Source organism: Falco biarmicus, chromosome 10, assembly GCF_023638135.1.
Source record: "Falco biarmicus isolate bFalBia1 chromosome 10, bFalBia1.pri, whole genome shotgun sequence".
In the NCBI taxonomy this organism is placed as follows: domain Eukaryota; kingdom Metazoa; phylum Chordata; class Aves; order Falconiformes; family Falconidae; genus Falco; species Falco biarmicus.
Window position 1 is genome coordinate 23,592,464 of NC_079297.1, and position 26,248 is coordinate 23,618,711.

The 26,248-nt window shown below is 38.4% G+C and overlaps 1 protein-coding gene across 3 annotated transcripts in view; it reads left to right on the top strand.

Moving 5' to 3' along the window:
- Window positions 1-26,248, top strand: part of ANO3 (anoctamin 3) — a 207,844-nt gene that overhangs the window by 164,332 nt on the left and 17,264 nt on the right. For all 3 annotated transcript variants that reach the window (XM_056354931.1, XM_056354932.1, XM_056354933.1), the window contains 6 exons: window positions 2,504-2,600; window positions 7,784-7,844; window positions 22,588-22,670; window positions 23,614-23,754; window positions 24,110-24,274; window positions 25,605-25,641. In XM_056354931.1, the coding sequence (XP_056210906.1) occupies window positions 2,504-2,600; window positions 7,784-7,844; window positions 22,588-22,670; window positions 23,614-23,754; window positions 24,110-24,274; window positions 25,605-25,641 (584 nt within the window). The remainder of the gene's footprint in view (window positions 1-2,503; window positions 2,601-7,783; window positions 7,845-22,587; window positions 22,671-23,613; window positions 23,755-24,109; window positions 24,275-25,604; window positions 25,642-26,248) is intronic.

The following is a 26,248-nucleotide window of genomic DNA, read 5'->3' on the forward strand; positions in this document are numbered from 1 at the left end:
ATTTGATGATTCAAGTGTGTAGGGAGGAGGAAGGTGAAATAAGATGGGAGGACCTGCATATACACTGTGGTATCAGGCACTAGACACTATTATAAGCAAATATGCATGGACGTCCCATGTTTAGAAACAGAAGTTTCTCCATTCTACACAATTTGGGGCATTTTTCTGTCCTGTCACAAATCAAGTGCGTAAGATGGGCAGTATCTCTGAAAGGACATTGGAATGGAGGATGTTCTTTTCATTGTATGGGTTTGGAATAAAGTTGGGTAATAGTGTGGCTGCCAGGAGCCAGCACCAAGGTCCCTGGTGGTACTGAGATTAGTGTCTGCAACTCGTTGCAGGGTTCGGTTGTGAGATGAATGTAGCCAAGAGAACAATCCAGAGAATCTCTATAGAAGAACCTCCGTAGTAGTTTCCAGAGCAATTGAATTATATTCATAGGGCTCAGACATGCAGAAACAAAAATGCAGAGCTTGATTTTGTATTTCTTGTTTCATATACTTTTAACTATATTTTGATCCATTTGCCCTCCTTGAGCTTAACTGGGGGAGATGTGGAGTGGTGGTCAAATGGAAGGGCTTAAATAGTCCTATAGCAGTTTCTTTGTTTGGGTTCTTTCAACAAATTATGTGCCATATCTATTACCTATCTTTATTGTTAAGTTAGATGTCAAGCTATTACACATCTATATAAAAATAAATGTGATGGTTTAAAAGAATTCTGTTTAGATGGGTTTATACATATCATTATTTATCACCGTTGCAAGTTGTCCATTTGTTGTCAGCCAAACAGAAAGGGCAGGCATGAACACAGCATAGCTTGAGGTGCCTTTGCATTTTTATTTTTTTATTGCAGATTTCAGATATAGCAGTGAGGACAGCACAAAGAAGCTTATTTTGCTCTGTTATACTGCAGATTTGAGTTGCAGTAACAGTTAACATAGCACCTGTCACAAACACTTGTGTTACAGATGTTACTGCCTTTGCGGTGTAGTGCTAAAGCTTGTGACCTATCACTGTCAGTGTGATTTTGTAAAATTTCTTGTTATTAAAAACAAACCAAGATTTTAACTCAAGGTATATAATACAGAAAATCTAACATTTATAATGTTGGAATTTAAATTCAAAGTACATTACAATTTGGCCTTATATTTGACAACATTTTTTATTATTGGCAAACCATTATAACATACTGTTGAAATACTGTTTTTGTGCTTAATCACTTTGAAAATGCAAGCAAGAAAATTCTCTGATATGACACACTAAGATGTCTGTTACTCTGCAACTCTGATATGACTGCTGTGCTCATTCTGGCTTAAGGGTTACTTAGGAGAATTTCTTTGTCAGGACCACCTTGTGTTGTAGGGTTTCAGTGAATTAGTGATTCTGTGATGCTATGTGAAGTATGACCGAAGACTACAAAAGCAGCATCTGGGCAACCAGAATCTTTTATTTCTGTTTAGTGTTATGTAAAGACAGGATTTAATAGGTGCACTCATTTGGACATAAGCATAAACTTCCGTACAGTATTAGAACTGTAAATTCAGCTTTTATGAGTAGGAGAGTGAAAACATAATGTTTCTTAAAGCAAATTAGAGGGGATTTGCTGGCATTTGTTTGATACTGCTACTTTCCTCATGTGTCATAGGATCATTTCAAGCACATCAACATTGCTAAAGGATAGGGAAAGGCGATTGCTGAGGTTCTTTGGGAAGCTTACTCACTGCAGTTAAAATTTGCCTTAAAATTAATTTTTGCACTTCTGTTAATTCTGTTTTGCCTTTGTCAAGACACATAATTATGTAGTACATTTTGAATATGAATGGTCCCAGTGAAGACAGTGACTTCATCTTCCTAAACCTTAGGATCCTTAATGCGGCTTGAAGATATTTTCCCCCAAAATAGGACATTAAAGTGGGTTGTTTGGTGGCTGTTGGTTTTTTTATTAGCCCTATACATCAGTTCTTCTGTAGCAAATAAAAATGCAAAGGCTTGAAATACTTCTGCCAGAAATCCTTGTCAGTGGTTTTTTACATGTGACTGACTGATCTCAGCGTCATCCTGTGGAACAGACCTTCAGCTGATGTAAACTGGGATAAGTTGATTGAAATAGTGTAGCTATACCAGTGATGTCCATCATCTTAATGTTTGGTATCTTTTATGTCGCTTAGAAAAATATGCAGTAAATATGTTTGAAGGCAGTGAATAATGTTTTGGTCTTCTGTTTGTGCTATTTGGGAGAGAATGGGATATTCACAAGTGTGAGAAGTGCAGCAGGATGCCCAAAAATACTGCATACTGCTCTAGCATCCATGGTTTTCAGGTCACTGATGTGAGATGAAGCTTTTCAAACCTAACAGTCACTTTTAATTTATTTTATTGAGCCGGTTTTGTGGTGTACGCATACTGTTAACAAATAGAGACCACAAACGGCCTGGCCTCAGAAAATCTTAAGTATGCTAAAAGCCTTTTTATAACCTTTATTTTCCTCTCTCGTACTAAAGCAAAGAGATCTGCGAGGCAAATGAAACCATCATGTGCCCTATGTGTGAACGCAACTGCACGCTACAAAAGCTTAATGAAAGCTGCATATATGCCAAGGTAATTATTGTCTTACTGCTACCAGGATAATTTTTGTCTAAAGATCCACTTTCATTGTGTAATGGCTGCTCTTGTTTCAGCCAAGATTCCTGCAAAGCACGTTCTTTCTCTCCAGAGGTTTTTTCAGCCTTTGCAATTCATGTTTCTGAAATGATCAGAATTAATGGGATGCTCTGAAATGATCAGAGATTATTGTAAAATTTGTTTTACTTTCCGTGAGCAATACCTTCCTAAATCCTTATTATTTTCTTCAATTTATCAAGTCCCCTGAATAATAAAACTTTTTTGGGGAAGGTTTTTCCTACTTTCCTGTATAATTAACTTCTCACTCTGTTTCCCTTGCTTACTTTGTAGCTGAATTTCTGCTCCTCCTAAAGAAATTTTGTAGTCCAATGTGCCTGTGATGTGCTTTGCTCTGTCAAACTAATGCAAAGGTCTTGCACATCTAAACATTTTGCTACAAGAAGTTACCCTTCAAACTTAAATAATCACAAGTACCTCTGTATACATGCAGTTTCTTCAAGTGAGCAATAGGTTTTGATGTGTGGTATGTTCATAATGCTGGAAAAGCAGCCTTGGCATTTTCTTGGCATTCTTTAACCCATAAGATAAATCTAGCTCAGAAGCCTGTATTTATAAAATGGGATTGTCTCTGGGCCGTGGCATTGCAACCATACTGCAGCGATGTGAAAGGGAAAATCAATTTTGTGTTAGATTTTGGTATTGCATACAGATAGGACCAATGTTGAGTAAAACTCTACATTCCAAATTATCTGTAAAGGAAAATTCTAAAAACATTTGACATTTGTGAAAATAATGTATATTTAGATTTTACAAATTTAGTTTTCAATTTTATAATGCCAAAATTTTAAAACTAAAAAGTTGTTTTGCAACAAATGCAGCAATAAATACCATTAATAATGTTGTACTGAATGCAGAACTGGTTTTCATTTTTAAATACTGCTATAACTCTATGGCAGAAAATGGCTCCATGAGATTGTTTTGTAACTTTTTTTACTGATTTCTTTTTTTTTCAAGATGTGTACTGGTGATAAGAGCTTTCTTAACTGAAATTATATTATGCAAACTATACAAGCCATCCCAGAAATGCCTCTTTTTAGAAGATGACAAGTACCTCTTAAGCAGCCCACTGCAGTTTAACAGGAAATTATTACATTTGGCACTGTGGCATCCCTTTAATTTTAAGTCCCATTATTTTAACATCCCCAGTTAATAAGAAGCAAGTTTTTTTGTCTTATTTACATTTACGCTGACACCCTGTGTTTCAATCATGCAAACCTTACATTTAATGTCACACTGTGAATTCGTTGCTGCAGAGAAAATGTGCCAGGCCAACCATACCTCCACGTACTTTCAAACTGCTCTCCTTGAAGCAAACCCAGATGACAGCCAGGGAAAACGAGCAGTAACCACTTGTATTCCATCTTCGCAGGCACCCTTTCCTGATGCCTGTAAATGTTATGGAAATCCTTGTAAGCTTCCAACTTTTCCTGCTGGTGCTTTTTTTCTGAAAAACCTATCAATCTTACGTTAGAGCACCGAAAACAACCCAAAATTGTCTCTTTTCAGGATTTGTCTGTTTTGGATGTCCTCCAAGTGGGGGAGGGAGGTGCTTCTCTTTGGGAAGGAATAGGATTACCATCTGGCCACTCGCATGGCAGAGAAAAAGGCAAAAAATAAAAAAAAGCTCAATGAGGCTTTTTATAATTCTGAGGTTATAGCTGTAATGGGCCTTCACTCACCATGTTGTCTCTAAGGGAAAGTTCACTGCATCTCTGTGTGTTACCCTGCTCCTAGGAAGTGCCCGGTTTCCAGCAGGGGTTGTGGTCCTGCTGGATGCCACTGTGCTGCATGAGTTGAGCATCACATACCCAAACGTGTGTCAGCACTTCCACCGTGCTTGCACCCAAATTAGTGAATGAAAACAGTCTGTAAATGTTAGAAAATGACAATCTGATTTCAAATCAAATGCTCCTTTGTATCTTTTGAGGCGCTGTTAGTAACGTAAGTGGAACTAACATATTTAAAAAGAAGGCATCGGCTCTGCTCTCCAGGAAGGGAAAATGGCATTTCCTGCTTGCTTTCTTGTTCCTGAGAGGGAGCTTGTCAGCCTTTCCCTCTGGTTTTGCTGTTGTGGGAACATAACCACACAAGCGAAGAACTGATACGCCAGGGAGACTATTCCTCATTCCTTCTGGGCACTGGCACCCTTATTCTGGAATAAGTGGTTTAATCCTTATTCATTCAAATCGTTCATTGTATATGAGTACGTAAGCACTGAGTTAATGAGGAAAAGTGAGTTCCTTTAAGTGAAGTTTATCTCCCCAAACCTGCTTATGTTATGGGACCTGCCTCATTTATCTAAGACCTTGTGCCCATATTTCAAGTTATTAAAACTGATGTCAGGGTTTCTTTCTTCAGTATCTGACAAGGTTCCTCTAAGAGGAGCACTTCAGACAGAACAAACAAATGCCAGAAAAATCACGTACTTCGAAAGTTTTTCCTGCCAACTTTTTTGTAAAGCTGGAGACAAAATACAAAAGACGCCTTTTTCTTCCTTGTTACCTCCCATTTCTTTCATCCCCTCCCTCTTTAATCCATTGCCATTTATAAATGCCACACTGAGATGAAGTTTATAATTGAAAGGAAGGGCAGGTAACAGCCGAGTTGTAACCTGAATTGCCAAATGCCTGAGCTGTCATTCCTGTCCACATTCAGTGGACTTTGTGATCCGTGGGTGATGCGGATGGGGCAGTAGGGCTCTTGGGGCTGGTCCTGTGCCAAGCCCACCGTGCCCTCTGCCTGAGGGCAGGTTGTTGATTCAGGGCAGATTTAAAATGCCTGAAGTCTCCTATGACAATGAGAATATCAGTCAGGTAGCTGACGGACCAGCACCAGGCACTACGATGTTTCAATTCTGCTTAGAGGCCTCTGGTCAACACGGAGTCTTAGACTACACATTTAGCCTTCAAGACAGTCAAATTTTAATTCTGGTACTGAAAGACTTTCACCCGAGCTCTTTTTATAAAGACAGTGCTAGATCGGGGGCCAGGTAAGTATCTTCTACCTTTGGCAACTTTAGTTCTGCTGGGTTAGTTTTGATTGGTTGGTTCATTTTGTATGCCCTTGGGAAGATGCCCTCTTTACTGAGCAGAATATCCAAAATCACATCCTCACACAGGTCTACATTCAACACTGAAAATGTTCATCAGATTTATTGTACAGCTTTCATTCATCTCTCACATTTTCAGTCTCATACCCGTTATGTTTCTGCTTTCCCATATGGAAGCAAAAGGAAAACAAGGCAAAAGACGTATTTGTATGTACAGTTGTTCTTACTGTACGATTCATGCAGCGGAGATACTGGATTTATTGATAACCAGTCCCAAATGGGGAAGTGACTATTTGGTAACCTTAAAAAAAGAAAAACAGAACTGACATACGGATAAAATACGTGTTCATAATGGTTTCTCACGAAATTATAACAATTCTACTCAATAAGAAATAAAATAGAGGCAAGCAATGCTGTTTTCATTAGCTTTTTCTGCTTTCCTGAGTTTTATTTGTTAGGCAGAGAAGCAATGATGCCAGCCTTCTCTAGAAGAATCCAAACCTGTCCTTAGGATGAGTTCTTGCAGCTGGCAGCTCTCCTGGGAGCAGGCTGGGTAACCTGCCCGAGGCACCTGTCAGCCCCAGCGTGCAGGCAGGCTCCTCTACAGAACAATGGTCCCGCTGGCCACAGCACCTTTGGGCGTTAAGACATAAGAGACATAAGAAAAGATCACAGACTGAACCTGGTTACCTGTGCCCTTCCGTTGGCTTAAGGACAGGTTTCTTTTCACGATAAAAGCTTAAAAATTGGTCCTTAATTCAGCAACAGGTTCAGCACCGATGAAAGAAAAAAAAATATTTTCAAGAATATTCCATTTCAGGACATGCTCTTCTTATTTTCAAGAGTGGGATATAACCATTAATTTTCTGGATGGTTTAGGATGATACATATCAAAGCCACTTGCAGCATTTTTTCATTTCTTTTTCAGCTCACTTCAAATCCTAACATATGCCTGTTGACGATAACTTGGTTTGCTCCATTATTTTGTAATGATTTGTGCTTTTTTTTTTTTTTTTCCAAATAGAAATTTGAAGCCTGTGCTTTGCTTACTAACACTCAGCAACAACTACCTCTCATTAGAAGAAATATAGGCCAGTTAACCCTGGAAAAATTATATTGCTGCAAATTGGCAATCTTAAATCTATTGAAAGTGCACTGATGTTAATTTTAGCTTCCTAAATACTCTTTGATATTATGGCTTGAATATTAAAAAATCTGGGGATTTTTTAGTATAATTTGTGATGTTTTCATAATAAGTGAGACATGATATTCACCCTCTTAGATGCTTAGAGTGATCCATAGGCATGCAAAAACTATTACTTTTTTCTGTGGGTAAGCCTTGCACTTTGGAACAGAACATCTGTTCTGACCAAAAAAATCTTATAAGAGTAAGATAAGGGATAAATCCAACAAAAGGGAAAGCATTCATGAGGAGAAATGAAGTGCACAATTTAGAGTTATGTTTTGGGGAAGGGGGAGGTATTTAGAATTTATTTAATGTTTGTTGGAGTGTAGGGGCACTAGCCTGTTAAAAAGGAGAATATGTCAACAGTTTGAGAAGCTGAGATGCCTAGATAAAAAGGATTATATACCATTCTTACCTGCAGAGAAATTGCCAGATGGCCTGAGAGAAGAAAATGGGATCAAAAGAGACATTACCTGAGTAATATACAGAGGAAGAAAAGTGAAAAGACAGTCATTCTTTAAGCTTATAAAAACCCTAAAATAGAAAATGTTGGGGTTGAATATGACCTGGCACATTAGAGGAATTCTGGAGGAATCTTTAGCTTTTTTGGGCATGGACAGAGCAGCTCTTAGTGTCTGTGAAACAAATAGACTGAAGGTGCATGAGGTGATGGGCTGGAAAACTGGAGTTCAAGTTATACTGAAAGAGAGTGGGGCAAACCTTGGTAGAAGAAACATGCAAGTAGGACTTCTTATTCAGATGTTTAGCTTTTAGTTTCTGCCACCAGTTATGTTCTCTGGGATTCTTTGGGGCAAAAGATTAAGTGGAAATTATTTGTTCCTGATGTATTTATTTTCTATTTAGGTCACACATTTGTTTGATAATGGAGGGACTGTTTTCTTTGCTATTTTCATGGCAATTTGGGGTAAGTACATTTCTATTTGTTTTGTAATTTTAGTTCACCTGACCTTTTTATATGATTACTGGGTAAAGGGAGATGATAGCTCTTGATAAAACTTAAAAGAAGGATTATGATTCTGTCACACAAACTTTTTTTTCGGTTTAAATCAACTTCACTTTCTGTGCTAGTAGTAGGTGAAAATAATGCCTTTTATCATTAATGTAATGGCTGTCTTTAACATCTCAGAATCATGTGCCTGCATTTTATATCAGGCAGGCAGAAGTCTTTTTAGAGGCAAACATGTAGGTTAACTTACTGATCTGGAGTCAATATAAAAATCATGTCGTGTAGAGAATTCTTATAGAATAAATGAGAATGTTTTTGTGGGAGCTAATTAGAGGGAAGTATAGGAAAGATTTGATGTTAAGTGCTTACAACAGTTTTAATATTTATATTCAAATTCTGAGTCTGAGTATCTCATTATGTTCACTCTGACATCGCACACATCATGTCACAGGGCCCAAAGCCAAGCAGGGTGATATCCACAGAGGCCACTGTTGAACAGGAGTTACCAAAAGCAGTCTTGCCTTTCTTAGAAGGTCATTGCAATCATGCTGTGTAAGACAGATGTAATGATTCCAGCATGAAATGCTTGATGGAATTAGCTTTCACTGAAGCTAATAGTATTTTGCTGCTGAACAGTAGGGAAGACTGGTATTGGAACAAGAGGTGATTAATTTTACCAATGTAAATGTTTGTCTATGTAAAGCCTGAGAAAATAACACCAGTTCACATACATACAACTGTCTGAATTCAAGCCAGGTTTTACAACTTTAGATAGAATCAAATGGCAGACAACAGATTTATTTATGTCATACATATGAATAACCGTTAATGATTCTAACTTAAAGTGAAGGATAAACAAATGTCACAAATTTTGGAGGCTGGCCTGATAAAAGCAGAGGACTATACAAACAAAAGCAAAGCATCCAGGAGGTAAATAGACACATGCACATACATGCAAAATTCATAATTAGATTGATAAAAATTAACACAATATAATGGAAGGACACACTTTGAGTGCTTGCCTCTGGTATTTCTTCACTGGCTCCTAGCAGTGCTGTTATGGCCTTGCAGTTACTAATAATTAGTTCCATAAATTCCTAAAATGCATTGCACTACCAATGTAGGCAGCTCTGATAGCTTCTATCTTCAAGTTCTCCTTAGAGAGATCTCTTTCTATTTTCAGCTGAGGCCAAGGTTCACATGTAAGGAGGAATTTTGCTTATGTCCTGCTTTGCCATTATCAGGAAAGATGGTCTATGTGCTAAGGAAGATGAAAGCTGAATATTGATTTTTTTCTTAATTTCGAGCAGCAGAGTGATACTCTCACCTAACATAGGTGAATGTGTCTCCAGTTGTCAGTCTGCTATCCAGCATGCTGGGTACAATGTTAGGAATCAGGTTCCAGTTTTGATGGGAAGTGTGCTGATTTATGACTGTAGGAGTGGCAACATTGCACATACGCACTCAATTATTTAATCTTTTCAATACTTTGAAATAAATACTGGGTTTACTCCTTTGCAGTATGACTGCCGTTGTTTCTGGTGTGTGTGTGCACGTACATTACTCACATGTTTATTTGAATAAACTGTCATTGCAACATTCGCAACCATATAACTCTTAGTCCAGTGAGACAACTCCATTGACATGATCCACAGTCTCCACACACTGAATGAAGTATTTTAACAGTCATAGTAACAAGCATTTATCCCATGTGAGTAGTTATTTTCTCTGCACTTTGTTTGTTCTATGCCTTTACAGCTATGTCTTTTTCATGTTCTTTCTTTCTATTTAGACATGTCTCGTAATTGCAAACAGATACACTATGCAATTATTTGCACTATACTGCCATAATTTTACTCTTTAGCTGGACAAAACTGGACCATGCTTTTTAGGATATCTATATACATGGCAGACATAATTCCTTTCCTTTCATTTTAAGATAAGTATTTCTTCTGTCTAACCTGTACCAAAACCTTTTACATCATTTCTACAGATCTAGCCTGCATTGCAAACAACAGATCAGTTTGACAGAACAACGCTTGTCTTCATTTCTTCCCTTCAATAGTAACTTTAACTCTGTCATCGTAGTCAAAGGTTAAATGTAGTCCATGTCACTCAGATTTTGTTCTCCCCACCAAACATCAACCTCTGAGTAAACCAAGTAAATATAATTCTGTTTGTCATATTCACTGAAGAAGGTACAAATGTAGAGTGGGGAAAATAATGCCCCGAGTCATTTATCAGATAGAATTTATATTTGGACAGAGTAGTTTCACCCCAAGGTAGTTAAATTTGGGAATTCTTTTGTATCGATGCTAAAGTATCATTGCAATCCTAGCCAAATTTTGCTCTGTTACAATGTTTCCATTCTTGACCAAACTTACACAAGGCAGAACTTTATCTGAGTGCAATTTGTCTGTATTATTTCTAAGAAAGGAAGTGTAATATCTTTCCAGGAAAACCATAGGCTGATCATTTAGTTACAAAGTAGAAGAGCAGATATTCTGCTGCTGGACCCTGCTTGTTGTGTATTAGTGTATCTTGTGATTTTCCCTTTCCTTTCCAAAACATTGTTTGCACAGCAATGCCTGTAAGATAACAGCTGCCAGGTCATCTGGGGGAAAATGAAAGCGTATAGATAACAGGTGAGAATATAATCTGAAGCAAACATTATGACGAGGAGTGGGATGGTGTCATGTCAGCCATAGGAATGCCGTCGGATGGGCACCCTGCGTTGTCTTCTTCAGCCTTGTCTGCTGTGCTGGTTTTGTCATCTGATGTACATGCAAAACTTGGGTCATATGGTCCAAGTGAGTTGTCCAAGTGGAGAACTGAAAGGATAGTGTAATTATTATTTTTTATCTATTGCTTAAGAGATTCTTATCCCCATACGCTGGGTACCTCACAGTTTAGTTCAGCAGTCCCTTGCAGCTGAGCCTGGTTAACCTCTTCCTTACGTGGAGGGAGCAAAAGGTGAAGGGCATGATTCATGACCTTCTGAGGAGAGCATGCGTCCTCCCAGCAATGCCCGTTCAGCACTTCATGGGTGGTTGGCTTCCAAAGCCAGCTCATAGTCTGACGTTCTGGCAGCTTTCAGCTCTTGCATTTAAGCCAGAAAAGGCGTATTGCCAGAGTTTTATTTTGATTTGATTTTATATGAGAAAAAAAAGTGTGTTTAGCCTCTCAGTGTTTGTTTAAACATTTAAAAATAAAGTCCAGGAACATGATATAAATGTTTGGAGACTGTGAGATTACGCTTTAATACAAGTTTATACATATTCATGGAGAAGACAAAAGCAATCCTCTTTTTAAACCTCTTTAAAATATTTTAACTCCTAAAAACAGATACAACTTCATCCCTCATTTTGTAATTGAAGCTGGATGAGTAAGTAGTTTAGCCTTTTTCGGTTAATCAAAGTTTCCAAAAGCTTTTGAGATACAGTTTTGAACTCACCCAGAATTCTTTGAACAGGTTCACTGATACTAGATGTGATATTTCCTGATATTTCAGAGGTTACAAAAATAACTTGCAAGGAGGAGACAGGGAGTTAAGAGGAATATTGGTTAAGCTAAAATTTTAAAATAATAAAGTACTGTCAGTTGAAACCTAGCTTGACTGAAGTCAATGATACAATTACTAATAACTCTATAAAACCAGACTATTTAAGCAGTTCTGTGCAGAAATAAAAAATGTTCTTATGCAAAACACTTGTGCTATTCCTTACCTGGGTCATTCCTTGTATCATCGTAAAGACGTCTGTGGGAAAATGATTCAGACCTTTTCTTACCATATATAAAATACCCAATCAGACCAATTAATATTGATACCAAAATGGCTCCTGCAGTGACACCAACTATTATTCTTTCTGTGTAGTTTTTGTCTAGTAGAGAAAGAAAGAAAGAGACAATTGAATGAAAATAATAAGTCTGTAAGTCCAGATACTTCACTCTTGATTTGGAGCAGTCGAGGGCTTTGTGGAGTGGGACTTTCCACCAAGGATCTGAAACACTGTGCAGACTATGACTAAACCAGCCTCTCTGCATAAACTTTCTGCCATTGTAAAAGAAAAGAGACATCTCCATCCTTGACTTTCAAGGGAATAAAGGAGGTTTTAAAAAGAAAGGCTACATGAGTTTTTAGTCAAATGAAAAGGTTCCAGGTTTAATTACAAAATCAACCACTATCCTTTTGTTTAAAGAAATAAACAGCAATCACTCTTTGAATGCAATTATTTGTATTTAAGCCAGCAGTTAAAATTGCAGCCTCTGAATTTCAAGTGATTGTTAGAGTACCAATTTTTGAGTATGCAAGGTAAGAAATCCAGTAATGCTTTCTGCACTTACTCAGTTAGGAGAATAACTGCATTCCTCCAAGATTTTCCTCTGATTTTGTAAGACTTTTCTTCAAAGTATTCTGTTTTTCATGGAACTAAACTTGCCTCTCCCACCCTGCTTCCTTTTCAGTCACATTATCTAAAAATTGGGTACGTTGTAATTATTAGAACTATGATAAGAAACATCAGAGTCTGGTGCTCCTTTAGTTCTTAGTACAAACTGTACTCTACTGGATGTGATGGATAAGCCTTTCAGTCCTGTGTTAACAGCTTGAAAGCTAATTAATGCAAAAAATTACTGTGTCTTCTAATCTTTCCTTTTGTTTTCCTGAAGACCTGATTCAGAGCAGCAGGATAGAAAAGTGCCGTGACGGTTTTATGTTCCATTGTTTTCCCACGCATCCTCAGCTTGATAATTAAATGTACAATGATTAATTCCTTTGGAAGTATTTATAAGAAGTCATCTTCGGTCACAAAAGTTTCTGAACTTAAATAAGTTAATGTGTTACATGTTTAAATGTTTTTTCTACACAACTCCAGTGTGAATGGACAGTACCTGTCATTAGGTTCCCCCACTCTTGGAAGTGTTAAACAAGTAAAGAGTAGATAATTATATTTTTTTTAATTTTTTTTGGGGGGTGGGGGCTGAGTGTTAGTTTTATTCTGTACTCGGTCACCTATTAATTCACACATCCTATCAAGCCTCCTGTTCAATGAAGAAAACATTTTTTTATTATTTAATTCAAATTATTTTATTAAACCAGTTGGACTTTAGTTAGGTATTTACCTGCATTGGCATCTTTTGAATTAGATGATGCAGTAGAAGGGTTGCTGAAATTATGATTCAACTCTGTTGTCTGCTGAATGGGGTTTAAGTTTGGCATAGGACTGTCCTGCATCACTGTGGGTGATGTCAGAGTGATACTGGTGGGGAACAACGTCGTGAGGTTGAGTGAAGAGTTCTCACTGGGGAGCGCCACAGCTGAAGAGGTACTATAGGTGACTCTGGAGTTACTTGGTGTCACTGTGGAAGCAGAAGTAGCTACAGCACTTCGGGTCGCTCCAGAAGAGTCAGTCATTTTTGTAAACATCGCTAAAGATGTTGGACTTCTGTTGAAGTTTGTGGTGGAGTTAGTTATTCCATCTTTTGATACCGTAATGACATTTGAAGATAAAGTGGTGCCATCAGTGGAGTTCAGGGGTGTGCTGTTTTGCCAGCTGCTCATCTCTGTTCTTACTACATTTTCTTTGGTAGTGGTAGTTACTGGTGCAGCATGACTGACAGTAGAAGGATTTGTGGTAGTAGTCATAGGCAGAATAAAAAATCTCTGTGAAGTCGGTTGCACTGTAGACTGACTGTAATCTGTAACTGAGCTGTTGCCATTACTTGTTTTGTTTACTTTTATGCTCTCAGAATTGCTTTTATTCCATTGCAGCCTTACAAGCAGAAAAATGAAAATCATTCCACAGGAGGGTTTCATAGTGTTGACTTCAAAGTCTGGTTTGTAATATACAGAACCTGTAAGAAATTTGCTTTTGTCTATGATTTTATTTTGCAAAACAAAGCTACTCAGTTAAGACCCAAATAAGCTGGTAGCAAAAGTTAGTGTTATACTACAGAAATCTCACTAGTTTACCATGTGTTGATGATGAAAACTTTATGTACCAGGGTGTTAATAACCTCAGGGGTGACCTAAAACAATATTGATGATCAGCAAGAGCTTTTTGCAGAAGAAAAATTCCCTGGTTCTGTACGCAGGCTTCATACTCAGAGAGGAATAATTCAAAACCACTTTGCTATAGAATGAGGTAATGATATGTATTTTGATGGCACGCTTAAGCTAATGTTTTCTGGGCAGGCAGCAACTCCAAGACCATTCTGAAGAGTTATGCTCCCTTATGAAGAAATATAATTATTACAATTAGACCAGAAGGTTGATGGGTAATGTTTTGTGACCCTGAGCAGTGAGCATCATATGAATGCTGCCAGGAGCAAATAAGACAACTAAATCATGGATGATGCTGAATTTGTGTGGAAACTTCCTTTCCTATAGGAAACTGGAAGCTGTATTGTATGTATTCATTTTTCCAACGTTAGATTGAGAAGGATGAGAAAAACTCATCTTGAAGTCAAATGATAGTAACAGCTACGCTGTTCAGTATTATCTGTGGAGTTTTGGCAAGGGTTGTGGGTTTTTTCTACATGAGACAGGTTTAGATCATGCAACTTTTAACTCCCCCATATAACCTCTCATGTGACAGACAGCACGATAAAAAGTACACTGTTACATTTTCAGTTGCTTTAATTAATGCAGTTACGTTAATTAATTAGGTGTCCATGTATGTGGGTACTTTACCATCTAAGAAAGGAGATATACACCTGGAGAAAGTAATTATTTCTTCCATGTTCAGCCTCCCCTCCTACTGCCTTACGCTTTTTCCTATGGGTGTTTTGTTGGGAGGAAGGAGATAAGGGCTGGTTATGTTCTTTTGTTTGGTTGGGGTTTCGGTTTTTCATTTAATTGTGCATTTTCCTCAGGTTAGCTTCTTTGTATGTAACACTGTCAGAGCAATGGAAAGCACTCACAGATGTTGTAGCAATGTTGTATGGGTAGACTATAATTAAATATCCTGTCAAGGTATCTCATTTTGGCCTCGTTCTTATTTCTTTTGTGGTTGGAAGGTGGTACCATTACTTGAAACACATGTGTATTTATAAAACACCATTTAATCTGCTTTTTAACATACATTCCATTTCTCCACACTGCTTATTTCCCAAGTTAAGGTTCGTTATATTGCGGGAAGGACCTATGCTTGGAACATTTTTCTAACTTATTCAGCAAAAAATAAGAGAGAACTGCTTGAGTGTCAGTTAAACTCAAGTGAACCACTTTGACCCCAAACAAGCCAGCCAAAGAAAACCGCTTTGGAGTTCAGTTATCAGCTCCAATTACGTTTACAATTTGAATGATAGGCCTTCAGATGACTATGAAATGCTGTGCAATCTGAATATTAGGTTTTGATTTGTTAGTACTAATAACGGCAAAACAGTGAAGTAGAAACCTGTTGTATTTTACAGTTTTCAAGAACATGCTTTCATTTTAACAGTATTACTGTTTTCATTCAATGGCATGGTCTTTCCTTCTTTTATTAATACTCATATCGGTGAACAAAGTTGGTTTGGTCATATCGCTCATTATCCCTTCACTGTAACTAAACTACACAGGGAAATTATGCTCAATACATTTTAACTGTAATTTTAATTCATGGAGCAGTGTGAAAAGTTTTCAATATCCTTGCTGAAGAAATTCTTTCTAGTTTTCTCTGATCAGTTTATTTGTGTAATCTTCATGGGGGACCATAGAGGAGAAACATCCTTGCTTTGAAAGTTGTGTGCTGTACTTCTCAGGCTGTGATGAACTGCTTCCTGGAAATCCCTTTGTCTGTAATAATTAACTCTTTTTTTTCTAGTGCAGCATTTATGTTCATACAGTTTAGAAAAACGCTGAAGTTCTTCAGAGATACTCATTGCTTTTGGAGCTTAATATGTAAATAGTGCTATTGCAGCACAACAGCAGTGCTATAGATTAGCCAAACATGCAGAAGAGCCCAAACATTAAATTAGTTGGTCAAGTAATTGTTTAAGGAGGCTATAAACAGGTTATTAACAAAAAAAAAAGGTCTTGCTTTTTTATTCACTGATGTTCACGTTACTCAGTACTAGCTCAGTGCAAACTGCTGCAGTAGGCGTAGCCACAAGTGAGTAGAAATGGCATCATTATGGGATTAGGCTGCAGTTCATTTACCTAGATTAGCTCTACCTGTTTTTAACACGAAAAATGAGGTTTTGACATAGGGTGGTTACACCACCGTGTTTTTTCAGTGGAATTTGGACGCTGCATTTGTTTCTGTGCTGCTAGAGTCAAATTTCATCTGAGATCTATGACAGGTGGGTAGGGGAAAAAAAGCCAGCTCCAAAAAGGGGAAGCCTAAAATGCCTCCTTTGGTGTATGGCTTTATGAAGAGATACAGTGGCTCTTATTTGAGGAATTCACCAAGACGTGAATGCAGTTTCCCATAAAAAAGGCCCTCTGATGTGAACCTCATGGGCATACTCGGTATGCGCTGGTTGTGTCTATGCTAGAAAATGTGTAGTCCAGTTGCAAGAGATCTGTAGAGGTGCTGAGGACTTGATACCCACTCTTCTATGTTTGTGGAGGGGTTTACCCTGAACCTGCCACAATCTCTTCCCTTTGACTGAGCACCCCCCAAGAGCTGGCTGTGTTAGGCTACTCCTGGAGCATATCGCGTAGCTTATGCAGAGAAGTACCCAGTAGTGTAAGCCAAAGGGCAACACATGGAGATGATCAGGAGACATTAAAATCACCCTCCTGATGTGGATTAAACTGCTAGTGTTGGTACAGCCACACTGAGGAGGCTGTCATCCTCTATCATACAGACTTCTCAATTTTAATTGAAGCAAATCTAAAAAAGGCTACAAAAATCCTTGTCGTTCTGTTATTAATAAAGATTAAAGTTCCTTTACAGCAGAAAGTATTCAATATGAAGCAACTAGTGTACATAGGTGTACATCTGCACACCTACAGTCTGGGTGAAGCCCTGGTCCCATTCACATCAGCCTCCCCTGGGTCTATGGACTTGGCCGTGAAGATTGCATGGATATTGCATCTGGCTTTGTGTTTGCCTTAACTGCTCAGATTTGTGCTCAATATTTCTGCAACACAGAAAAAAATGTCCTATTAAATTATGATATGGCAATTTTCATATAAATATATATCCAGTGGTATATTAAGTAATTAAAAACACATTTGTGGCATGATAAAGTATTTGCAACATGTATTTCCTGAACACAATCCCACCTGCCAGAGATAGGTGTAACGTCTGCAAAACCTCTGCAATTGTCAAGAAAATAAGCATTTCCACGTCGTCTTATGGGTGCATAATACAGTCCTCAGAACTATAAATTCAAAGGATATTCTTTTGCATGTAAATAAATAAAACCTTGTACTGTTTCCTTCCCTTACAGCAGTGATTAGAAAGTACTTTATGTAGTAAACGGTGACATGATGAGCAAATTGTTAATGGCACTTCTGTGTTTCTTGTGACCTGGAATAACGTTCATATTTGCAGAGCTGTCACAAAAAGCTTACTATGCTTTTTGAAGCCTCATAAAGTAGATTGGTTTTGCTTTTACATCAGTGATCCAAAAATAGATGGAACAAATATAAAGTGAGATATAGAAATTTATCTTTTAGAATTCAGATAGAAAGAGTAGCAAATGGTTGTCCTAGAAACATGTTGGATTTTTGCTTCTTTGGCTCTTTGGTCTAAAATTTGGCTTGCTCTCTAAGGAAGATACTTCAAATTTAATGAGCAATAAATATTAAATTTTCAAGCTCAAATGTATTTTAATTTTTGGACTGAGAAAACAATTTGTAAGTTTTCAGTGAATTATAAAGAGGAATATAAATAGTATTCCATAAGTAATGTATTTTTTCCCCTCTGTTACTAGCTAGCAAACTGACAAGTTTAAGTGCAATGGCTGAGCTTCCCAAGTCTGTATTTCCAGTTCATTGTCGGTGTAACTCACCCCAGCAGAAGCAGTAACAATGTAGCAATACCTTTTCTTACAGAAATTTTGTGTAAAATAGCATAAACAGAATACTTCCCTTCACCACCACCACCCCCCAGCATTTAAAATGGGCTCTGAACTGAGGAAAATTTGTACTTGCTTGACAAGAAGCATAAACATCCCCTTAAAGAGAAGTATGAATTTTAGTGTAAACACCCGCTAAAGAGAAGTATGAATTTTAGTGAAATACTTTCATTGTTTATGGTTGCTACTTCTCTGCTTTAGTGTTTGAATCACTAAATGGGTGGTTTTCAATTATTTTGTCAGAATACACTCTTAAGCAGAATTTGTCTACAACAGCACCACTTGCTTTCCCAAATGCTGTATAAAAGAACACTGTGATTATTAACCAGATCCACTAATAAGCATTAAAAAAATCCCCTCAAACTTACCTTTGAGCTCTACAAAATATGCAAGAACCTGCTGAAATACTGCTATGGCCCAGAGTGCAATTAGTCTGGTGGGAAGGGACAATAAATGTGGCAGTGTGACACGGGGCAGGAACGCGCTGTACCGGCAGGGCGAGGTGGGGCAGCCCTTGGCTGCGTGCAGCCGCGCGTCTGAGAACACGCCTGACCGACCTCACCGCTGTCATAACCGAGCTCTGTCATTACAGAGTCCACAGAAATTGCAGTGTTTATGGTAAAGTGGCAGTGCTCGTTGCTTAATCTTTCGAAAGTCTTTGAACCGGTATTTCAGAAGGGTGGCTGTTTTCTGTAAACTAGAGGAACTGTTGTTCCATGTACCGTGCAAGTATTAATTTAACAAAAGATAGCTGCTTTTTATCACAGAGCTTCCTACGGTACACTTTGTGAGATGAAAACTGGAAAAGCCTGTCTCCTACAAAATAAAGCAGCCAAACGGGTTCTGTTAAGAAAAACATGCTGCTAGAAATGGGTCGGATCCTATCTCCAGGTTCACAGTTGCAGTAATTTAAGACAACAATCTAAATCTAAATTTCCTGAATTGATGAGCTGTCAATAGTTTTTACTTTAGAATACATAACCAGCTAGGGCTCTGAATGTTACAGTTCTTACTCCTCACTTTAGGTTTTGTGTGAACAATACCGGGTTAAGGTAAGAATAAGGAAGTCAAACTTGTTATGTATAACATAATACGCTGATCTAATCAACCCGTCATTTTTTTTTTTCTTTAAGTATATATATTCTAGGCTGGTATGTAGTGAAGAGCAACTCAGAAATGTTTCAGCATTGTGTGACTGTTTGAGTGGAATGCCATGATGTTCTTATCTGTTTCCACTTCAAATTGTTAAGTCATCAAGTGCAAATACTATTTCATAACTTATCCTTGAGATAAGTGTTGAGAATACAGCACATACAGGAGGTTTTTATATGGGAATGACTAGCGGTTTGTTCTTGAAAATACTGCAGTGGACAAGTGGAGGGTTTTCTGTGAAATGGATCAAGTTCTACCCTTTCTAATATCCCTTTTGGGGAAGTAAATTATTTCTGTGGCATGAGGCGGGCTGGTCTGAGAGAGGAGGGAGGACAGAGTGATACCGTGGGTTTGGTTTTCTTTGGAATGTATCGTGTGCCACAGTGTGTATCAACAATCTTCCAACTCACATGTGTTGCTCTGCCTGGGTGTACATGCATCTAACAGATTGACCATGCGATCTGAAAACAAATTTGTGTCAAGATTTGGATGCTACGCAGCATTAACCAAATGACAAGTGATATACTGGGATCGGCAGTATACTTTGCACCATCATGCTCTCATTAAGGTGCTACGAAACCTGTCTGATAGTGGTTTTTTTTTTAAAGAAAGGTTATTGGAATAGAAAGGTTATTGGGATAGATATATATTATTTGAAAATAGCAAGACCTTATACAGGCTGCAGTTCTACTCAGATTGGCAAGGTGCATGCGCTTGTCCCCTTTTAATTTGTTAGCAGTTTCATTCATCCATCAGGAAAAGTAAAAACTGTGTACCTGAGTGAGTGAACACCTCGTGGAAGATGCTCTCTTTGTGACTTGGGTCTTGGCTCGGTGCCGTGCTGCACTATGGAGGCTCCTGGGGCAGGAGAGGAGACCGAGCTGTCAGTCAGCTATAGCCTGTGTTTAATTAAGCTGCAGTTTCCATTCTGAGGAGTGTTTTTATTGCATAAAAACATTTGCTGGAAACAAGCCCTGACTTTTACAGTCACCAACCAGCCCTGCCGGCCAGCTCCCAGCCCCCTGCCCCAGGCCCGCAGCTGCGGGGGGTGGCTGTGACCCACGAGCCAGGTTGGACCTGGTACCATTGGCCTCGGCCCGTGGGCCCATCCTGCCCAGCCCCCCCTGCAGAGCCCCCCGCAGGCCAAGCTCCCCGGCCGGGTGTCACCTGCAGGCTGACGGTTTGGCTATGTTGGTCAACACCCAGCTGGGCATGAGCCGGCACCATGCTTGTGTGGCCAAGGTGGCCAGCAGCCTCCTGGCTGGTAGCCGAACCAGCGTGGCCAGCAGGGCTGGGGCAGTGCCCGTCCCCCTGCGCTGGGCACTGGGGCGGCCGCCCCTCGAGCCCTGGGCTCAGCTCTGGGCCCCTCGTGGCAGAGGAACACAGAGGGGCTGGAGCGTGTCCAGAGCCGGGCAGGGGCTGGGGAAGGGGCTGGGGCACAAGGCTGGGGGGGGACGGCGGGGGGAGCTGGGGGGGTCCAGCCCTGAGAGGAGGGGGCTCGGGGGGACCCGATGGCTCCCTACAGCTGCCTGGCAGGGGCTGCAGCGAGGGGCACGGCACTCACTTCTCCCAAGTAACAGGCGATAGTGTAAGAAAAAAACAGCCTCAAGTTGCGCCGGGGAGGTTTAGATGGGATTTTAGGAACAATGTCTTCACCAAAAGGGTGGTCAAGCACTGCCACAGGCTGCCCAGGGACGGGGCTGAGTCACCATCCCCGGAGGTGTTTAAAAGACATGTGGATGTGGCGCTTGGGGACAGGATTTAGTGGTGGGCTTGGCAGTGTCAGGTTAGTGGTTGGCATCAATGATTTTAAAGGTCTTTCCCAACCCAAATGATTCTATGAGTCTGTGATTTTAGTTCTTCATTCATGCAAGTACTGGCAGCATAAGGGCAGTAAATGTAACTTAAATAAGAACGGAAAGGAACTTTTGGAAGTTTTGGCCAGAACTGCAGTCTTGCAGAGCACTGAATAACAGATCCCTAAATGAGTGGGTCTGTGCCAAAATGCTGGACAAAAGCTGGATGTACACCATATATTATGAAATTTAAAATGCAGAATGGCAATTAGATATATATAAAATGGGAATCAGTGTGCCCGGGGAAGAACAAGGGAGGCACCAGATAAAGTTTTCTGTAGCAAAGCAGAGGCTGGTATGTGACTCTCTCTAAAGTGTAAATTATCCAGAATTTCTAAATGGCAGGATTAGGCAGAAAGAAATTCTGCCAGGCTCAAAGCAATGTTAAAACATGAATATTCTCATCTTGATGTTCAAATGGTTGGATTAGTCATCTATTGTACATCTTGGTTTTCTGCAGAAGTAATTGATAAAAGTCAAAGCTTAGCATTTTCAGAGCTGGGAGATGAGGGTGAGAGATGAATCAGCCAGGAGCGCCTAGCAACTAGGGCTGGTGGGGCTTGAGCGCATGGAGAGCAACCAGAGACAGGTGGCATTAGTGGTGTGAGAGAGTAAAATAAAGGCAAGCCAGGAAGGATCCTGCCTTTCTGCAGAACTGGACCAATACTTGAATTTCAAAATTCTGATGGGTTTTTTTGGGGTGTTTTTTTATAGTCATTTAGACTAGAAGTTTACACCGCAGAGAAGTTTTATGGATTATTTTTTCCCCACATGCTTTGTATTTATATCCTTCTAGTTTTTAATGCTATTTTCTCAGTAGCCTTTTAGCACAGCAAAATTATGATGAATGCTGTTCAACTGTGGTAAAGAGTATTGCAGCGTTTTTTAAGGGCCCAGGTGGGTCTGGAAAAAGTGCTTTAGTTGGGAGGTATAGTTAATGATTAGGCCTCACCTGCTTCATCTAGATGGATGATTTTCCTGATCATTCCAGTATCAAATGCTTTGTGTACATAAGTAACATAAAAGACATAATTTTTTAGTATTCATATTATAGTAAACTATTATTCATGCTATATCAGAGCCTGAAAACTCTTAACTTAGAGATGGATCTTAATTTAAAGAGTAAGCAAGTTATCCCAAATCTTAGAGGACAGACAGAATGAAATATATTGCATTATAAGATTAGTGTATGTTCAATTGAGGACACCATTTGTCCACAGTCTAGTATTACTTCTAGGCCACGACTGCCTCATTTTATTACCACAGCTTCGGTGGATATTTACACAGGCGAAAATATTTCCTTGCCCAAAGGAGCTGCGTGTACTTCGATAGCCCACCCTTCCTCGTTCTTTTCTGCAGTAATGGCACTGGGGGGAAAAAGCCACTAATTCAGTTGTTCGGTTTCACTTTCTCCAAGTCGGGTATTTTAATTCAGGGGGATTTAAAATTCAGAATTTTATTCCTGATAACTGAGACGCTTCCTTAATTTCTGTTACCTTTGAGTGTTCCAATTTTAACAGTGTTTATCCTGAAGTTACTTATAGTTTTCAGATTCCATGGGGAAGACAGCCAGAAAGTGGCTGGTGACAGCTGTCATGCTACATGTTGCTGATTTCCTTGAGATCTGCATGGCCTATTCTCTGTATTTTCCATAATAAAAATGCAATTGATGATTTCCACAGCTACAGTCTTTCTAGAGTTTTGGAAGAGGCGTAGAGCTGTGTTAACCTATGACTGGGACCTCATAGACTGGGAAGATGAAGAGGTAAGACCAAATGGAAGTAAACCTGTAAATCTTGCTATCAGCATGATTTAAGTGTAAATATCAATGCATATTTTACACCAGTAATCTGAATTTGTCATTCAGATATTTGTATTTATAACACTAGTTGCCGAGTAAGGAAGTATATTTGAGACTATGCAAGGATACTTTACCTTCTGTGTCTAGCATTATAATTCAAAATGTAATTCAACATTTATTAAAAGTGTCCATTGAAAAAACAAGTGGAAATACTGCCAATACAGAGGACAGGAGCTATGACTGATGTCAGCACAGATACCTTTCAATGCTGTGGTTTCTTGTACTGGAAATTCCTAATCCTGCCTCAAAACAGGACCAAGACAAGCAAAGGGACAGAGACTGGATTCTCTGTCCTTCTGAGAGACATAACTTATCCTTTTACATCTACTATCAGCATCAGCAATAATAAAATGATGTTATTACTTCATAAATCACTACTGAACATAGCTGTAATTTAAGTATATTGGTGATTTAACTGCAGTCTAAGTCTATAGAGACTTTACCATTACTTGTTTTATAGCTTTCCATAGGTGGGTAGATACAAGCTCGTGGCTTTTAGTAAATGGTTTCATATCACAAAAAGCACCATAATAACTGGCATTTATTTATAGCTTTCTCATCAATTTGTGCAGATAAACTAGTTTTAAAGTCAGTATTATGACCTGTGACCATTTTAATATCCTCGCTTAGTGAGGAAGGCTGTTATGGTTTATGTTCGTTGTAGGTCTTTGGCACTATTTCTAAGGATTTTCAAAAGAGCAAATTTATTTGGATATTTGAGTTGGAACATTATAAAAAAGAGTTTGTATCAATATAAATTTTTTACTTTATAGCACATATATGTCTGATTTTTGATACTGTAGTGAAGCAAGTTGTACAACAAATGGAATCTACTCTGTCGTTCCAGGAAGAGCTGCGCCCGCAGTTTGAAGCTAAATATTCCCAAGTGGAAAGAGTAAATCCCATCACAGGAAAACCTGAACCTTTTCAGCCTTTCCCTGATAAGCTCAGTCGACTGATGGTGTCTGTCTCAGGAATATTCTTCATGGTAATGTTTAATAGTATTGACATTATTTTAGCCTTTAATCTTACTCTGATGTAAACAGTAACGCAAGTCATGAGTGCATTCATAAAAATTAGTGGATTTACATAAAATAAGCAAAACTGATTGTGTCAGTCATACTGTTAGGTTTTGGATCTCTTTCTTTTAAAAGATGTGATATAGTTGTATTGTAAAGGAATGTTTTAATTCATCAATCTAATATTTTCATTCTGTTAAAGTCTGCTCACCAAAACAAATGGCAATCTTTAAAACACTTGTTAGTTTTATTAATTCAGTGGAAATTATTTCAGGTTTGGTTTATTTTGTTCTAATATCTCTATTCATAAATACTTACCTGTAGATTTCACTGGTCCTTACTGCAGTGTTTGCAGTTGTGGTGTATCGTCTGGTAGCCATGGAACAGTTTGCTTCTTTCAAGTGGTATTTCATCAAGAAGTATTGGCAGTTTGCAACATCTGGCACTGGAGTCTGTATCAATTTTATGATCATCATGTCACTCAATGTTGTAAGTCTTCTGTTCTTTTAAAGGAGGGATTAATTTAAAACAGTACTTACACAAGGTGACTGAGTTTACTGTATATCGGATATATACATATTCTTGCTTATCCATCTAGCAGTGCCTGAGGCTAGTATTTGAGGGGTTTTTCCTCTTCTAATGCTGTGTTTGTCAATGTTTTTCTCTTTTGCCTGCTTGATTTGTCACTACATATCTTTACTTACGTCACCAAGTCACAGTGGTACAGGCTACTGCCTTCTGCACCTGAATTTTTTTTGTTTACATTACCTTTTACAATACATTACAATACATCTCTAAATGGAAGTAAATAATTTTTTTGGCTGAGAATTTCCTTCCTGTTATTTTCAATTGAGAAGTTTGAATTCTTCCCTTTCTTCTTTAAAATGCAGCTGTGATACCAGTGTTGCACAGTCCTAGAATCGCTATGATGCATAATTTTGTTTTAAGTTTTTCCTGTCATGTAACAGCACAGGTTTAATCAGTTACTGTGGTAACACAGTGTACATTGCTATAAACTCCATTTCTTCAACTGCAATATAATTTATCATTTTTTCTACTCCCATGCAGGTGCAAAAAGGTAAAAAGGAATAATAGCGCAGCGAACAATGGCTTTTAATTCTGTTAGGAAGATTGTGCACTCGCTGCAATAAGAAAGCATTCTTCAGAACTGTCTTTTATTTATTTCTGTTATTATATGTGATAATTCTAAGTCATAAAAGTACATTCAAGTGAACAAGCACACCACAGCTACTGAAAATAACTTGCTATTAATAATAAATACTCAAGGAAAAATTTTTCAGAGTTGGTAGCTACCTTGGGCTACATGTCACTTAAAATAAAGACTGAAGGTAGTCAGTATATAGGCAGATAAGGACGTTTTCAGTAGGAGGCCAATATCCTCACCAGTACGCACATTCATGCAAAGGAAAACTGCATTGTGTAAATGCTTCTGCCAATTTTTGATCACATAGGTTTGTTCCTGAAGTTAGAGGGTAAGCGTGTAACTATTAATTGAAGGACCATTGAAGTCTGAACATTTCTCTTCATCTATTGGGTCTTGATTTATCTTTAATGTATATTTAATGTATATACTTACATATTTACATGGATAAAGAAGCCTGAAGTAGTTCAATGAAGTCTTTATAGGAAACTATACATCCATGCATAGCTACGACATCACCCTCCCTTCCCTGTGCAGATACCTTGATGCTATAGGGTGACAGAACGCCTATGCTTTTGATGCATGTTTTCATTCTGAATTTGACGTCACAACAGACAGCACATGCTACACTTAAACCATCTCTTATTTCTGTTTTAGGTATATGAAAAGGTTGCCTATCTCCTGACAGACTTAGGTATGTAGGTCTGCCTTCATGGTATGGTTCTTGCTAGCTGTGGCATATACCTCTGTACTTCCATAAAATAAGGGATTGAAAACTTTATCTGTGCATAGTATGATTCTGCCATTTCCCTAACCAAGTGAGAGATATCAGAAGAAGAAATGAAATTATTATTTCACTAAGGAAATAATGAAAAAGAAAGATATTTAATCTTCTGCTTTTTTGTGTGTGTTTGATAGTATATTAACATTTATAGTATATTTAAAAACTGACATTTGTAATGGAACAAAAGTCAAAACATATTCTTTCCTAGACTGCTAATAGCGATTTTTTTTCCAGTTTTCCCAAATGCTTGGTGGTTGTTGTTTGTTTACAGTTTGTTAATGTGTATTTTAATGGGGAAAAAATGGGCTAAGATAAAACTACATTTTCTAAGATAAAAATATTAAGTCATAAATTTAAAGTCGCTCTGATTTTGTCACATTAAAAATTTATACTGAAGCCTTTAGTCATGATTCATAGAGGTAAAACTTTCTAGCTTATAGAAAACAAGAAAGCAAAGGCAGCGTTTAAGATCTACTATGTGAATATGTTACCTTTTAGGGTTTCTTCTTGCATGTTC